Raw genomic sequence first — 18,833 nt, forward strand, 5'->3', positions numbered from 1 at the left:
CTGCTGATAATTTCACCTGTGATTTTGGAGTGAAACACCAGGTCAATAAATAACATGAAAATGGTGTCAACATCGTTATTATTATTTTTACACATACAGTAGATAGGTAGGTCTATTACTAAAATCAGCTGACTTCAGCATCTCTTGTTGCATTATATGCCAATGGTGCGAGTTCAAAAATGGGGGAAAACACTCTGATTTCCTGTAACTCCAGGAGTATTAAACATGAATGAATGAATAAATGTTACACTTACAGTATTTAGCTTATACTTATAATACATATCTTAATTATGTTTCAGAACAAACTTTCCTTTTTTGTATCTTCATTGTAAGGCCCGATATGGTTAAATCCCAGAGATATGGGACTCGCAGCATGGCTCTATCTGTAGATTAAATTTTACCCATTTTCAATGGTCGAAAACCAAATGTGGGTCAAATTATATGAAGCTAGTTCCCCCCCCCTCCCCTCCCCCCCCAGTACAACTAAGATCTGAAGTACAAATAATGTTAAAACGAGAAATGTGCCATTATTTATTCACACAAAACATCTTGAGAGTTATCAGAGTGTCTACACACCTTAAAGGGAACGTTCCAACAACTTTGGCCAACGTTATGTAAAGGTTATGAACAAACATTGTTAAGAACATTAATGAAATGTCCTTATGATGTTAGTAATCCATCAAATTTCTAACAATGTTCAGAGAAAGCGTTCTTAGTGCAACATCATACGTTCATTAAACTAGATTTTTTCAGTGAGTGAAAACTGATAAAGAAGCTTTCAGATTTTTAGAAATGTTACGCTAACCTAAATAACGTTCAACTCACATTATGAAAACTGGACATTTTGATGTTCCCACAACAACAATGTAATGTAACTTCTGGAAAACGTTCATAAATTTGTTAGTTGGGTACTTGTCCTTGGATTATTAAATAATCTTTGATCCAAAACTTAGTGAGCTGCCTTGCTGTACTACTCCAGAAATGATGCATGCCATGCTGCCTTATATTATGGCTAGTGCACCTGATGCCTGAAAATCCTGTCTAGATCATAGATATCCATTTATAGATATTGCGTTCACCTGGTCGGGATACATCAACATCGCCGCCGTCGTAGAACGGTCAACAACGAGAGGTGTTTGAATGCAAGTCAATGGAGGAGATACTGCATAAGCTGCTTTAGTGTGGAAACAGTTGAATGCCTGGGTGCTAATCTTCAGTATATTTGCCATGATATGTTCATTTGCCATGATATATCCATGTTTGATAAGAGAACAGCCTTGGAAGTTTGCAACAAGTAGGATTAACTCTAAAAGCGTTTTCAGCTATGGTTGTGCTCATCTTAAATAAAATGACTGGCTGTCATATAGTATCTCAGTTTAATACAAGTCCATGTAATGGTTTGTAATATACCTGTATATGAATGGAACTGCCTAAGATACATACAATATATACAATATAAATAGATATAAATTGGTATCTATGGTCTATATAGACAGCTCACAAGGTTTTGGAACAGAGCAGATGTACTGCTGGTGCATCCTGTCGTACATTAAAATAAAGCTCAAATGGTGTGAAAAGTGTGGGTGCCAATTTGTAGCTCTCTCTTCGTTTTAGATTCACATAGCTGGTGAACATGGTTTTATTTCAAATATGAGACTTGCTTGAAAAGAGAATTTCTGAAATACAAAATAATCTTGGTATGCATGTGAAGAAACAATATCACAGGGAATAATCAAACAGCAGCATGTGGAGAACCGCTGTAGAGTACAAACAAACAAAAATCCTTAAAATTGAATCTTTCCCTTGGCTAATGGGTGTAAAGTGATAATTTGTCCAAAAATAAAAGTTCTGTCATTATTTACTCACCCTCATGTCATTCTAAACACATATGCTGTTGTTTTTCTGTGACATACAAAAGGCGCAACAGTTTAAATATGAAGAATACGATTTTTTAATGAATAACGACACATCTCATTCTGTTCCTTGCACAAAACTATCGAATAGCTTCAGCAGTCTTTGAATATAGTGCAGGAATTGCATAGACTACTTTTTAAAGGCATTTTCTGCCCTTTGTGGTGACTGACAGATCTGACATTGTTTGGAAAAGAGATGTGTGAAGAATCATCAAACATTCTCGTTTCCTGTTCCACAGACAAAAATTCAACATGAGCGTGAGCACAAAATGAAAGAGCTTTTATTTTTGAGTGAGCTCTTTAAGCAAATAATAATAATAATAATAATAATAAAACCCATTGACCCATTTTTTTTTTCAACTAGAAACCCTGAGAGCAAATTGAGTGCCGATGCTCAACAATCCATGAAACTGAACAGGCACAAGAAGAAAGAGTGGAATAAAACTCCACAGAGCGTGACGGCTTAGGGACAATAGCAGGAAGAGAGAAAACAGTTGTGCATTATTCAGTCGGTCTGTCTGTTTCCTCTGCCCAATGCCACTGACAACAGGAAGTGAAGAGAGGTGAGTGCCGCCACCACAGCTTTATGGAACTGCAACTGCAAGCCAACAGGACTCGATATCAGCGAATCTGGCGTAACACATTAATTAATGCATGCAATATGGCATTTTATAATATTTCTGATTTTCTCTCGAGTCAATTTTTCCTTTTCCCTTTGAATAATGCATTCAAAATGACTTTACGTTGGGGGCCTGGGTAGCTCAGCAAGTAAAGACGCTGACTACCACACCATGAGTTCGAATCCAGGGCGTGCTGAGTGACTCCAGCCAGGCTTCCTAAGCAACCAATTGGCCCGGTTGCTAGGGTGGGTAGAGTCACGTTGGGTTAACCTCTTTGTGGTCGCTATAATGTGGTTGTCACTCTCGGTGGGGCATGTGGTGAGTTGTGCATGGATGCTGTGGAGAATAGCTTGAAGCCTCCACACGCACTACGTCTCCGCAGTAACGCGCTCAACAAGCCACGTGATAAGATGCGTGGATTGACGGTCTCAGACGCAGAGGCAACTGAGGTTCGTCCTCTGCCACCCGGATTGAGGCGAGTCACTACGCCACCACAAGGACTTTGAACGCATTGGGAATTAGGCATTCCAAATTGGGGAGAAAAGGGGATAAACAAATAAACATAAAATGCCTTAACGTGTACCTTACAATCAGTATGTTCACATGAATAAACTGTGACCACAATTATAATGCATAATAATACATATATATTCATAATCATACCATTAAAGAGTATAACTGAGTAATCCTAACATGTTTAACACACATTTTCATGTTATATTGTGCGTCGTATTCAGTTACTGTAATTGAATTGCAATCTGTCAAAAATATATATAAGGCTTTTCTAAGGGCATGCCAATGTACACCTGCATCAGACAAACGCTTTTAGAGCGCTTTGGTTGCACCACATCATAAAAAACAGCATTTTTAGGTCGCTGGGTCAAGTAAATAGTTTGAAACTTAGAAAAACACATCTTGATATTCCTGTATTCAGAACTGTTTTGAATGCAATTAAGCATTTAAATCTTGTGCTGTCGCTGGTGTCAAGCAAGCCTGAGTGTAGTTTGTTCTCTGTACTGCTGGAGTTGTGCTTACTGCCCCCTGCTGAAAACAGGTGGTACTTAAAACATGATTAGCTGAAATTGACCCTTCGCTAAGCCCCGCCTTAAAAGCGTTTCTGACCAATCCTGTCACCATTACTCTGACATGCGTTTGCTACTTTTCAATGAGAGTCTGTGGGAGTAATGATTGTTTGAGTTGTTTTAAGCGTGGTTTTACCAAAACGATCAAAAATGTTTAAAACACGCTGTTGCCGGTTCACTTGTAATAGTGACACAAGGTACTCAAAGAGGATATACGCAGTGTTTTTTCCAACACACTCTCACTCTCACTCTCGTCAGGATGCGTACGACTTTTCTAAATTTGGCTAATTCGTATGATATCGGGCGACTACACTCGCTTGAAATCCTACGACTTTCACTACAGCCAATGACGTCGCTGGACATCTTTTTCATCTAATACACGACAATTACTTGCTTCTGTCACACACAACATCTTCCTATCATGTTTACACACTCTACTGATTGGTTAAGTTTAGATAAGGGGTTTGGGTAAGGGCATACTATTAATAAGTATGTCCTTAACTCCTCATGCGCGAAACTCAAGCTTACTTCATCATGTGCAAATTCCCGGATGTCTAATGCGGAAGTCGTTCCAGTTTATGCGAACAACATCGTGTGAGACCGGGGGGCGGAGCTTAGTGAAGGGTCAATTGCAATTGATGGTAGGAATATTACTTATAATATTCCAGGGACATTATTTATTGCGTTAATTTGTTTAACACGTTATTTTTTATATAATTAATCCCTCAGAATTAACACTTTAAATTGACAGCCCAAATTTAAAAACATTCCATTTTAAATTCTTGTAACAGGAATAATGACTTTCAGTTCAGGTAATTACTTTTAAATACATTACTTGGTTTCCAATGAATGATGCATTTAAGTCTATGACTTCATATGAATTCATTATGTAATATGTATGTCTCTTATATGTGCATTTATGTACATTTCTGTGACAGCTGAAGGGTGTGTGACAATTTTTCAATGGTGTAGGCAGTAAAGTAATCTGATTACTATTGTAGAGAAGTAATTAGTAATTTGTAATACTTTTTTGAGTAACTTAACACTGGTCATAATGCCGTATACTCTATGTAACTATGAATATGTCAGCATTGTAAAGTATTATTATAACTGTGGTGTATCCTATAAGATCAAGTTAAATTTGATTCCTCATCATGATGTGAACCCCTTTAATTATTAAACAATTTATCAAGACTATCCTCATGACACCTTTCACTTGATTGTGATGAACAAACTACTGTATTTGAGAGAGAGAGAGTAAAGATGATTGATCAACCCTGAGAGGAAATCAGATTTAATTATTCCTAATCCTGCAATTAATATAACTCATATTCAGCCCTGCTGCCCTGGGCTATAAGAATCTAATGTGTGTATACCGTAATAAATTCAGAGAACTTTATGAAATGTAAGAAAAATAAATCCTGCCATTAATTTTTCTGGGGGTAATTAGAGGGAGAGCGGGGACGGTTGCAACATGGGGCAGTTGCAACATGGCTTATTCCTCCAATCAGGAATGAGCTAGAGTGATGATACTCATACTGCACATGATCAGTCAGCCCCTCCTCCTTCCTGGAAGAAAGCAGCCACATGTGACCATTCCTTCTGCAAAAAATACTTTTTAAGGTAAAAAGTAATTTTGTCATGCTTAGAGTTTTTGTCATACTGTCTAAACTGATTTCATGAAGCATTATAAAGTCATATCATTTTAATCAGTGTTTTCTTAGCTTCTAAAAGGCATAGTTACCATATGTCAAGGCTATTGTGTCAAGCTAGCATAGCAAGTTTTATCATGGCTGTCAGTGTAGGGACAGTTGCAACAGCATGTTGCAACTGTCCCCTATGACAACATTGAGGTAAAAACTTGTCATAACCAGTATTTGTATTAAGTTACTCCAAAAAGTAAGTAATTACTAACTACATCTTTCAATAGCCAGGTATCTCCCCCTTTTTTTTTTTTTTGTGGATTTTTCCCCTTTTTCTCCCAATTTGGAATGCCCAATTCCCAATGTGCTTTTAAGTCCTTGTGGTGGTGTAGTGATTCGCCTCAGTCTGGGTGGTGGAGGACGAATCCCAGTTGCCTCTGCATCTGAGACCATCAACCCGTGCATCTTATCATGTGGCTTGTTGAGCGCGTTGCCACGGAGACACAGCGCATGTGGAGGCTTCACGCCATCCACCGTGGCAACCACGCTCAACTCACCACGCACCCCACCGAGAACGAACCACATTATAGCGACCATGAGGAGGTTAGTCCATGTGACTCTACACTCCCTAGCAACCGGGCCAATTTGGTTGCTTAGGAGACCTGGCTGGAGTCACTCAGCACACCCTGGGTTTCGAACTAGCGAGCTAGTGAACTCCAGGGGTGGTAGCCAGCATATTTTACCACTGAGCTACCCAGGCCCCCGTATCGCCCCTTTTTTAAGTAAATACTCAGACTAGGTCACAATGTAGCCTACATTTAATGTTTCTGTGTTTTCAGCCAATTTAACTGTATATACATACACACACACACACACACACACACACACACACACACACACACACACACATACACACACACACACAGTTCAGAGAAGTACACAAAAGTATTTCAGTGAATTTCAGTGTCTTGATTTTGATTTTTAAAAAAAACATTTTGTAGTTCAAATTTATTGTAATTAACCAAAACATGGTTGTTACTTGTTACTTGAAAATATGTTTTTCCTTTTACTAGTCTTTGTCTTTAGACAGTTAATTTAACTTAGTGAAGACCCTGTCTGTGCACAAATAAAATAAAGAAATTGCAAAATGATGTTAAAGAATGATTTTTATTACATTTTAATGAATGTTGCAACTGTCCCTGTGGACTGTTGCAACCGTCCCCTCTTATGGGGTCAGTTGCAACATTTGACTTTGTCTATTCAAGTATAAATTGTATGTATATTATCATATGTACGCATGTTACAGCAGTGTGGGTGCGTAGCTGAGAGATGTGGGTTTAATGTATTAAAACGTTGGCTTTCCAATACAAACAGTCTCTGAGAAACTGAAGGAAATGCAAAAAGTGTTGCAACCGTCCCCACTCTCCCCTACTAGAGACTCGCCTGTCCTGGAAACAGTGTATGAAAAAAAGACACTAACAACATCTGTGCACTTGTTTTAAATGTATAAAGTTGCACATATCTTTTACCAGTATTTGAAAATATTCAACAATGAGAGACGTTAGAATTAACAATGATAAGCACAACTGTAATTAATAGTGCAAATAACTGTAATCAAACTCATAATTTTACAGAAACACCTGAGGAAATTAAAAGAACAATCTTTCATAAACTTCCATAAAAATTAGAAGAGAAAATACGGTGAAGAACAATTAATAACATGGATGACGCACATTCATCCGGTAATGTTCGACTCGTTCCACGGTTACTGTGTTTGACAGCTTTGTTCAGAGGACAAAGACTCAGAATGACTCAAATGATGAGACAGAAAAACTCTTCACATTCACCATCGATGCTTTGACATGACTGTGACCAGCAGGACTGGGCGATATAGCTAAAGGAATGGTCCACCCTCATGCCATGACTTTCGTTCTTCTGCAGAACACAAATGAAGATTTTTAGAAGAATATTTCAGCTCTGTAGGTCCATACAATGCAAGAGATGGGTGCCGACATTTTGACACTCCAAAAAGCACATAAAGTCAGCATAAAAGTAATCCATATGAGAAAAAAAGCATAGAAAAGTCATCCCGATATATTTACAATGTTGCTTCATTTTATGCCGCCAGCAAAATCATTGCAAAAATATGGCCAATACATCGCCCAGCCCTTGTGGTCACATGCTGTCCGGCTCTGTGCAAATGTGTTTTAACTCTTTTGTGATGCTGGTCTTTAAAACATGTGGTTTCGAGCACAACACCGCAGCTCAGAGCATTAAAAATAAAGAGTTCATGAAGATGGGCACTAGAATCACATTATAAAATAATCAGCTTGTTTTCCGGCCTGTTTATGATCTCATTCAATTTACCATTGATGTGAAACCCTCACATAAACGTTATTTAAAATGATTACAATGCTTGCAAGGCAGCACAGTATTGAAATTGCGCACACATTAAACTTATGCAATTAAAAATGGAACGTACAGACTCCATTCAGACTTTGTTTTGGAGGTAAAATCAGCACTTTATTTACACTTTATGCTTTTAAAGAAATTTAAGATTAAAGTTTCAAAATCTTTCATTGATAGAATATGCAATGCATTCATCATGTCACTGACAGCAGTCATGTTTCCATCAAAGTTATGAATGAAATGTATGTGCAAAATCTGTATATTGCAAAAACAATTTGTGACTAAAGTAGCGTTTTCATCCCATGTGTTTAAGAGAACAAAATCGTCACTTCAGGGACAATTCGTGCAAAATAGAAATAAAAATGGAAGCTGAAGCCACTGCGGCTCCTATGTAAATTCTATAGGAATATATTCGGTAAATGTGTTTTTATCATAGTTTATGCGTGTCCTCTTATCGAATACACATACATCTCTTTCATGTGCATTCTGAAGATTTTATTTGCATCTTGGTGTTTCCATTGAGCATTTTTTATGTGATATCCCCAAATTTGCATTGAAATATGTGGATGGAAACCTAGCAAGTAATGACATCATTGTCATATTTGCATACTGAATTATGATTGGTCTATTCTCTATTTGCATAATTATTTTTGCATTCTAGACTTTCTTGCATTTATTGAAATATTTATGGCCGCCTTTACACTGCAAATCTTTCTCTTAATCCGTATTTTGTCTTGTTTCCCAGTAAGTCTTCCTAAACATCCTTAAAACAATGTATATATTCATTTGAGAAGCAAAAGTCGCCTCTGATCAGAGATATTGATTACGCACATGATCTCGTCAATCGTACTATGAATTTGAACTAGTTCTTTGCTTCTCTTTTTTCTTAAAAATCCAGATAATGCAAACGACTCTTGGAATATCTTCAATGGATCCTGAAAACCTGGAATTGGAATAGAAATTTCTGGAATCAAACAACCCGTATTTTCCAAATTTTGCTGCCTTGCAAGCACCGCTGTTTCCTTTAGGAGATGTAAAGCTAGTTTTGTACAATACATTTCAACCTTTTATCCTTACATTTTTCAAAGGATAGTTTGTAAATACCTTGGTCCTTCCTTTCCCTCCAAATAATAATTAAAAAAAGATTATACCACGAAATTGGACACAAAACTAGATATCATGCTGGGCAGGGAGAGAATACGAAATAAAGAGCGCAAACGCTTTGGCAGAAGAGTTGGGAGAGGAATACACAATGATAGGATGAAAGAAAAGATAAATTACAGGCGAGACGTGAAGAAAAGTGGTTTTCTCTTTCGCTCCGCATGGCCCACTGTCACACAGCACGTTTCCCACAGATTTGGGGCTGCAGGTTATTCTGTTTCCTCACAGAGGAAAGAAGCAAAGGAAAAAAGGTGCTCTTCTTGTGAAAGTCACGTTTTACTTTGATTGTCCAGATATACAAGAGATATACAATCACAGCATATATATTTGATGAGATCCTTTTCAGGAAAGGAGCTGAGAATTCATGGCAGGACCCTTGAGGTTGTGGCACTGCTTTTTGAATCAGTGTTTCAGGTGTGTGTGTGTGTGTGTGTGTGTGTGTGTGTGTGTGTGTGTGTGTGTGTTCTGTACGTGGAATGGTCAGTTCTATTCGAGGGGTGTCTGTCCGTTGTCCAGCGTGCTGTCGTGCTCCCGTAGACAGTTCTTGCGTATGATGGGCAGCAGGTGTGCCTCTGTGTTAAACACCCAGTCGTCCAACGGCAACAGGTCGTCCTCAGAGAACAGCAGGTACAGATATCTACGATCACATAGGGCAACGGTTAACACATTTGTAAAAAAACAACAACTTTTTTCATGTTTTAGGGTTCCCACAATTTTTGACCAATTTTCATGACTTTTCTAGTTATTTAGATTAGATTGGATTTTTAAAAATATTTTATAGTAATATTATAAAGTAATTAAATGTATAATGTGTATATACACATTATTTATATATATATATATATATATATATATATATATATATATATTAGTAATGTGTATATATAGAAATTTTCATAAATGTAAGATTTAACTTATTTCCATGACTTTAAGATTTTTTAATCAACTAATCTCTATGACATTTCCATTGATTTTTTGAAGATTTAACAACTTTCCATGACTTCAGATGTAACTAATTTTCATGACTTTTTAATATTTAACTATTTCTACAAATTTTCCATTATTTTTTAAGATTAAAATGATTTCCATGACTTTTCCATGATTTATTTTATTTATTATTTAACTACTTTCCAAAACTTTTTTTAAGATGTAACTAATTTCTACAATTTAAGATTTAACTAATTCCCACGACTTTTAAGATTTAACTACTTTCCATGACTTTTCCCAAAAAAATTTATTGAACTTTTGAAAAAATTAAAAAAATTATATTAACTAAATTCATCGACTTCCCATGACTTTCCATTATTTTTAAGATTGAATTAATTTCCATGACTTCTCTGATATTTTTAAATGTAACTAAATTTCGATAACTTTTTAAGATTCAACTAATTTCCTCGACTTCTAAAGATTTTATTAATTCCCATGACTTTTCTAATATTTTGAAGATTTAAATAATTTCCATGACTTCTCCAATATCTTTAAAATGTAACAAATTTCCATAACTTTTTAAGATTCAACCAATTTGCATAATTTTTAAAGGTTTAACAAATTTCCATGACTTTAAAAGTATCAGGTATTCCTATAAAAAGGACACAGCAAAAACAAAGAAAATAATGAGTTGATCTCCACTGCCATTCAAAAGTTTGGAATCGTTGTGTTTTACATTTTTTAAAGAAATGGACACTTTTATTGACCAAGGTTGCATTAAATTGATAAAAAATAAATAAAAATAAACTCAATGCTAGAAGCATGACGATTCAACTGTGCAAAAGTTTCCTAGTACTAAATTAGAACACCAATTTAAGAAGCACTATTTTGGAAACAAATTTCCATGACTTTTCCAAAAAATTTTAGATTGAACTAAATTCCCATGACTTTTTAAGATTTAACGAATTTTCTCGACTTCTAAAGATTTAACCAATTTCTATGACTTTTCCAAGATGATTAAGATTGAACTAAATTCCCATGACTTTAAGATTCAACTAAATTCCTTGACATCTACAGATTTAATTAATTCCTGTGACATTTCCAAGATTAAGATTTAATCAATTCCCATGACTTTTCTAACATTTTTAGGATTTAATTAATTTCCATGACTTCTCCAATATTTTTAAGATTTAACCAATTTCCATGACTTTTCCCAGATTTTTTAAAGATTAAATTAATTTCTATGACTTTTTCAAGATTTTTAAGATTCAACCAATTTCCATGTCATTTTAAGATTTAATTTCCTCGACTTCTAAATATTTGATAAATTCCCATGACTTTTCCACTATTTTTAAAGATTTAACAAATTTCCATGACTTTAAAAGTATCAAGTAGTACTATAAAAAGGACATAGCAAAAACATAGCAAATATTGAGTGCACTGCATTTAATCGCCTTTTCTCCCAATTTGGAATGTCCAATTCCCACTACTTAGTAGGTCCTCGTGGTGGCGCGGTTACTCACATCAATCCGGGTGGCGGAGGACAAGTCTCAGTTGCCTCCACTTCTGAGACCGTCAATCCGTGCATCTTATCACGTGACTCGTTGTGCATGACACCGCGGAGACTCACAGCATGTGGAGACTCATGCTACTCTCCGCGATCCACGCACAACTTACCACACGCCCCATTGAGAGCGAGAACCACTAATCACGACCACGAGGAGGTTACCCCATGTGACTCTACCCTCCCTAGCAACCGGGCCAATTTGGTTGCTTAGGAGACCTGGCTGGAGTCACTCAGCACACCTTGGATTCGAACTTGCGACTCCAGGGATGGTAGGTTTTTTAGATTTTTATTAAAAAAAATGGAAACTTTTTACTGACCAAGGTTGCATAAAATTGATTACATTTTTTTTACGTTTTTCTAGTACTAAATTAGGACACCACTTTAAAAAGCACTATTTTTAAGGAAAAGGTATCGGATTATTTTCTTAGTAGACTGCGGTAATGGCTGCTGAAAATTGGGCTTTGCTATCACAGGTAAAAAATGAAGTAGACAAATAAAATTACATATTGAAGTTATTACAAACCTTAATAGTCATATGCAACATTTCTAATGCAACCGTACATAATCATATTTTTTGATCAATTAAATGCACCCTCTGTGATCTGAAGTATCCATTGTCTTCAAAAACATAAAGTTTTCGTTATTCCAAATGTTTGTTTCCAAGCATATGTCTAAACTCACTTATCTAATTAAAAATGAGAACTGTCAACATTTTCTCTTCCATAACTGATTATAATACATATGGATTGCATAATTCACAGTGTGCTTTCATTCAGCCGGTGTATGAAGAGGAACACAAGCAGGTATTTCACTCACTTGAGGGTCTCAGACAGGAAGAAGCTCTGCTGCATGTTGTCATGACTGACCATTGAGGCGTAAACATCACGAATTCCTGAGAAACCCGCTTCCACACGACAATGCTTCTCTAACGCCTGTGAAGACAAGACCATTTAATCACAATATTAGTATATTAGTATCTATATATAAATATCAGTGGCTCTCAACTGAGAGGTTGCAAGTTCTGTTCTGAAAAAGTCAGAATGCCATTCAGCCTATGATGTCATGTTAATAAATTTGCATATTGTTAGGCCTGTGCAGTTCATGGTAATCAGTACATTTCAATGTTTGATTGTAAGCACGTTTTTGTTTACCTTAAGCTGATAAACAATGTTGGTACTGTGCCGGATTGCCACTGGCTAATATAATGTCCTTCAATTGAACTGTTGATAACCACAGATGCAGGATTGTAGAGGATACCATCATGTGAGAATACTATTTAAAACATGAGAACTGCTTTTTGTTACTTGGTTGTTTAATTTGAGTGCTGAACAAAAAGAGCTGATGCGACAAATTAATGATGTATTAACCTAGAACAAAGGTAGACATCTACACTATAATTAGGATTGGCTTATCAGTTCATTTTGGAAATGTACGTGACAGATCCATTTGTGTCTTTCTCCACCTCCTGAACCCTGTAATTAACATATCAGTGTGTCTGAGAGCGAATACACAACACTTAAACACGAGATATATTACTGTATCAGCCACAGCCAACCATTCACTTACCAAGAATAATGTGAGCAAGTGCCATATCTTTCTATCCATCTGCCCATCCATCCGTCCGTCTCTTTGTCTGTCTGTCTGTCTATCTATCATATCTATCCATCCATCCATCCGTCTCTGTCTGTCTGTCTGTCCATTCGTCTATCTTTCAAACCCTCTGTATGCCTGTCCGGCCTTCTCTATCTGTCTGTCTCTCCGTCTGTACGTCCATCTTTCTATCTGTCTGTACGTCCATCTTTCTATCTGTCTGTCTATCTGTCCGTCCATCTGTCTATCTTTCTATCAGTCGTCTCTCTGTCCATCCCTATCTGTCTCTCCCTCTGATCATCTATCTTTCTATCCATCCATCAGTCCATCCTTATATCTTTCTATCTATCGTCTGTATGTCCATCCGTCCGTCTTCATCTGCCTGTCCCTCCGTTCGTCTATCTTTCTATCCATTTGTATGCCTGTCTGGCCTTCTCTATCTGTCTGTCTGTCCATCTGTTCATCTGTCTGTATCTGTCTGTCTGTACGTCCATCTTTCTATCTGTCTGTACGTCCATCTTTCTATCTGTCTGTCTATCTGTCCGTCCATCTGTCTATCTTTCTATCAGTCGTCTCTCTGTCCATCCCTATCTGTCTCTCCCTCTGATCATCTATCTTTCTATCCATCCATCAGTCCATCCTTTTATCTTTCTATCTATCATCTGTATGTCCATCCGTCCGTCATTATCTGCCTGTCCCTCCGTTCGTCTATCTTTCTATCCATTTGTATGCCTGTCTGGCCTTCTCTATCTGTCTGTCTGTCCGTCTGTCCATCCGTCTGTATCTGTCTGTCTGTCTGTACGTCCATCTTTCTATCTGTCTATCTATTCGTCCGTCCATCTGTCTATCTATCAGTGGTCTGTCTGTCCATCCCGATCTGTCTCTCCCTCTGATCGTCTATCTTTCTATCCATCCATCAGTCCATCTTTATATCTTTCTATCTGTCTGTCTGTCCATCCATCTATCTTTCTATCTATCATTTGTATGTCCATCCGTCCGTCTTTATCTGCCTGTCCCTCCGTTCGTCTATCTTTCTATCCATTTGTATGCCTGTCTGGCCTTCTCTATCTGTCTGTCTGTCCATCTGTTCATCCGTCTGTATCTGTCTGTCTGTACGTCCATCTTTCTATCTGTCTGTCTATTCGTCCGTCCATCTGTCTATCTATCAGTGGTCTGTCTGTCCATCCTGATCTGTCTCTCCCTCTGATCGTCTATCTTTCTATCCATCCATCAGTCCATCCTTATATCTTTCTATCTGTCTGTCTTTCCATCCATCTATCTTTCTATCTATCGTCTGTATGTCCATCCGTCCATCTTTATCTGCCTGTCCCTCCGTTCGTCTATCTTTCTATCAATTTGTATGCCTGTCTGGCCTTCTCTATCTGTCTGTCTGTCTGTCTGTCCATCCGTCTGTATCTGTCGGTCTGTCTGTACATCCATCTTTCTATCTGTCTGTCTATTGGTCCGTCCATCTGTCTATCTATCAGTGGTCTGTCTGTCCATCCCGATCTGTCTCTCCCTCTGATCGTCTATCTTTCTATCCATCCATCAGTCCATCCATCTATCTTTCTATCTATCGTCTGTATGTCCATCCGTCCGTCTTTATCTGCCTGTCCCTCTGTTCGTCTATCTTTCTATCCATTTGTATGCCTGTCTGGCCTTCTCTATCTGTCTGTCTGTCCATCTGTCCATCCATCTGTATCTGTCTGTCTGTCTGTACGTCCATCTTTCTATCTGTCTGTCTGTCCATCCATCTATCTTTCTATCTATCGTCTGTATGTCCATCCGTCCGTCTTTATCTGCCTGTCCCTCCGTTCGTCTATCTTTCTATCCATTTGTATGCCTGTCTGGCCTTCTCTATCTGTCTGTCTGTCTGTACGTCCATCCTTCTATCTGTCTGTCTATTCGTCCGTCCATCTGTCTATCTATCAGTGGTCTGTCTGTCCATCCTGATCTGTCTCTCCCTCTGATCGTCTATCTTTCTATCCATCCATCAGTCCATCCATCTATCTTTCTATCTGTCTGTCTGTCCATCCATCTATCTTTCTTTCTATCTATCGTCTGTACGTCCATCTGTCCATCTTTATCTGCCTGTCCCTCCGTTCGTCTATCTTTCTATCCATCTGTCTGTCCGTCCGTCCAACTTTTGATATGTCTCTGTCCATCCGTCTCTCCATCTATCATATCTATCCATCCATCCGTCTATCTTTCAGTCCATCTGTCCGCCTGTCCAGCCTTCTCTATCTGTCCATCTGTCTGTCCATCTGTCCGTCCGTCTGCATGTCCGTCCATCTTTCTATGTCTGTCTGTCTGTCCATCCATCTATCTTTCCATCTGTCATCTATCCGTCTCTATCTATCTATCTATCTATCTATCTATCTGTCTGTCTGTCTGCCTGTCTGTCCATCTGTCATCAGGGATGAAAAAAGTGACAAAGATGCAAATCTCCTAGGGGGGTCCGAGGGCATGCTTTAAAATGTGGATTTACAGTTCATTTTAGCATGAGGATATAGGGACAAACTCACCCTAGAATTAATGTAATCTTACAGCTACAAAAGTAATGTAAGGGGGACATCAGTTCAGGGCACTTAAAAAAAAAAACAGTCAAGAGAGTGCAGAGCCGGGTCTAAAATTGCATTAAAGTGCATTGCATTCACTATACAATAAAGTTCATCAAACAAACAAAAACACAATATCCACAACAATTGGCAAATCAAATGGAAAACACAGCGCATGTTATATTTTGATAGAGAAAGAGAGAGAGAGAGATAGAGAGAGAGAGAGAGAGAGAGAGACTGTCCTTATTTCTTCTTTTTGTCCTTAACTAGAGTTTCAAGCGCCCGCTTTCTTAGTTTTGCATCGTGCTTTAGCCTAACGTTAATGTTAGGGGCAAACGCAGGGCTTGACATTAAGCACTGTCACGTGCTTGTCCTTCAGACAAGTAAATTAGTCATTCACTTGTCCGATTAAAAAAGTTACTTGTCCGGAGACCAAAAAAAAAAAAAAAGAAAAAAGAAAAGCCTCCATCGTCATCATTTTCACCTAATAGGGATTAAGAACACATTGCAGAAAGATGGTAAATCATAACTCAACCTCAAGCCTGTATGAATTTCTCTCTTCTGAGGAACACAGAATTAGTTAATTGAGACTGAATCTAACATTCTTCCTAACGTCTCCTTTTGAGTTCCATGGAATAGAAAGTCAGACCGGTTTAGAACAACATGAAGGCGAGTAATGATGACATAATTTTTGGTAACACTTTACAATAAGGTTCCATTCATTAACATTAGATAATACATTAGCTATCATGAACTAACAATGAACAATATTTTACAGCATTTATCAATCTCAGTTAATGTTAGTTACAAAAAAAAAAAATAAAAAAAAAATACAATTGTTCATTGTTAGTTCATAGTGCATGAACTAATGTTAACATATACAACTTTTTATTTTAATGCATGAAAATATATTAATATACTGTATGTTGGAATTCACATGAACCAAGTTTAATAAATTATATAAAAGTGGTGTTTATTGTTAACTGATGTAGTTAACTAATGTTAATAAATGTAAAGTGTAAATAAACCTTTTTGTAAAGTGTTGGAATTTGTAAGGCTGAAATCACGTATTTAAGATTGGGAAAAACAAATGTGGCCATTTAGAAAAACAATCATCTCTTGATAGTTCAGCAGAAAAAAGGGTTTATTAATAACATATAGAACATAAAATTACGAGTATATGTGCGGTATGATTCAGTGTATTTTTTCGCAGATATCTCACACACCTCTACAGCCTCCCAGCCCCACTGCCTGTACTTGGGGTCATGGGTCAAACGCCACATGTACATGTAGCTCTCGATGACCTCTGGCCTTAGGATGTAGTAGCGGTCACTCAGGCGGGTGGCGGTGGCCTCGGCTCCTCCATCAAAACGAAACGCCTCAGGACCGAGTTTAGTGGCTGTTGACAGAGAAAAACCTTTAAATATAATCACAGTAATCACAACAGTTCTTTGACTCATTACTGCATCCTTATTACTGAGATGCCAAAATGTTGGTATGGTCATCACGATTTCAGGGGTGACTCCTGGATTGATAAAATTAGGGGATTTGTTCTTGCATTTAACTTCAAAAGTAAAAAGAAAGCAGTATCTGTGTGTGTGTGTGTGTGTGTGTGTGTGTGTGTGTGTGTGTGTGTGTGTAGTTTGTGCATGATATGATCGCCAACCAGTCTGTGAGGAAGTCTTTTATGAAAACACAAAGCAGAGCAGAACGTAGCAAACCAAAATGTATCCCATTATGCCACTTAAATCAGAATCAGCTTTATTGCCAAGTATGCAAGTACACATACAAGGAATTTGTCTTGGTGACAGAAGCTTCCAGTGCACAAACAATACAACAATTAGACAGAGATAAAAGCAACTAGAAAATATAAGTATATATAGAAATACACAATAAGACAAAAATATATGTATATACATATGTACAAATACAAATCTGTTACATACAGATAGTGCAAGGGAATGTATGGCAGAAGAGGTATTGTATGCTGGATAAATATAAAAAGACTAAGCTGTGTATTGCACATAATTATTGCTCAATGGGGCAGTTTGAACTGTTCATGAGATGGATAGCCTAGGGGAAAAAACTGTTCCTGTGCCTGACGGTTCTGGTGCTCAGTGCTCTGAAGCGTCGGCCAGAAGGCAACAGTTCAAAAAGGTAGTGGGCAGGGTGAGTGGGGTCCAGAGTGATTTTTACAGCCTTTGTCCTCAATCTGGAAGTGTATAGTTCTTGAAAGGAGGGTAGGGGGCAACCAATAATCCACTCAGCAGTCCGAACTGTCCTTTGTAGTCTTCTGATGTCTGATTTCGTAGCTGAACCAAACCAGACAGTTATTGAAGTGCAGAGGACAGACTCAATGACCGCTGAGTAGAACTGTATCAGCAGCGCCTGTGGCAGGTTGAATTTCCTCAGCTGGTGAAGGAAGTACAACCTCTGCTGGGCCTTTTCCACAGTGGAGTCAATGTGGGTCTCCCACTTCAGGTCCTGTGAGATGGTAGTGCCCAGGAACCTGAATGACTCCACTGCTGCCACAGTGCTGTTTAGAATGGTGAGTGGGGTCACTGTTGGGGTGTTCACTAAAGTCCACAATCATCTCCACTGTTTTGAGTGTGTTTAGCTTCAGGTTGTTTTGATTGCACCAGACAGCCAGCTGTTCAACCTCCCTTCTGTATGCAGACTCATCGTCATCTCGGATGAGGCCGATGACAGCGGTGTCATCTGCAAACTTCAGGAGCTTGACAGAGGGGTCCTTGGTGGTGCTGTCATTTGAGTACAGGGAGAAGAGTAGTGGGGAGAGCACACATCCCTGGGGGGCACCAGTGCTGATCGTACAGGTGCTGGAAGTGAATTTCCCCTGTCTCACTAACTGCTGCCTGTCCGTCAGAAAGCTGGTGATCCACTGACAGACAGACGTGGGAACAGAGAGTTGGTGTAATTTAGTCTGGAGAATAGCTGGGATGATGGTGTTGAAAGCCGAAATGAAGTCCACAAAAAGGATCCTTGCATATGTCCCTGGTCTGTCCAGATGTTGCAGGATATGATGTAATCCCATGTTGACTGCATCATCCACAGACCTGTTTGCTTGATAAGCAAATTGAAGGGGATCCAAAAAGGGTCCAGTGATGTCCTTCAGGTGGGCCAACACCAGTCTCTCAAATGACTACATGACCACAGAAGTCTGAGCGATGGCTCTATAGTCATTAAGTCCTGTGATTTTGGGTTTCTTTGAGACAGGAATGATAGTGGAGCGTTTGAAGCAGCAGGGAACTTCACACTGCTCCAGTGATCTGTTGAAGATCTGTGTGAAGATGGGGGCCAGCTGGTCAGCACAGGATCCAGCTTTTACATTTTAAATCTTAAATT

At 38.2% G+C, this 18,833-nt stretch overlaps 1 protein-coding gene across 2 annotated transcripts in view; it reads right to left on the reverse strand.

Annotated features, from left to right (window-relative positions):
- Positions 1–6,398: 6,398 nt before the first annotated feature.
- LOC127453113 (mannosyl-oligosaccharide 1,2-alpha-mannosidase IA-like) overlaps positions 6,399–18,833 on the reverse strand; it is a 306,543-nt gene continuing 294,108 nt past the window's right edge. For both annotated transcript variants that reach the window (XM_051719229.1, XM_051719228.1), the window contains exons 10-12: positions 16,697–16,869; positions 12,139–12,254; positions 6,399–9,465 (exon numbers count right to left, since the gene is read on the reverse strand). In XM_051719229.1, the coding sequence (XP_051575189.1) occupies positions 9,315–9,465; positions 12,139–12,254; positions 16,697–16,869 (440 nt within the window). In that variant the 3' untranslated portion in view covers positions 6,399–9,314. The remainder of the gene's footprint in view (positions 9,466–12,138; positions 12,255–16,696; positions 16,870–18,833) is intronic.

This window comes from Myxocyprinus asiaticus, chromosome 15 (assembly GCF_019703515.2).
Source record: "Myxocyprinus asiaticus isolate MX2 ecotype Aquarium Trade chromosome 15, UBuf_Myxa_2, whole genome shotgun sequence".
In the NCBI taxonomy this organism is placed as follows: domain Eukaryota; kingdom Metazoa; phylum Chordata; class Actinopteri; order Cypriniformes; family Catostomidae; genus Myxocyprinus; species Myxocyprinus asiaticus.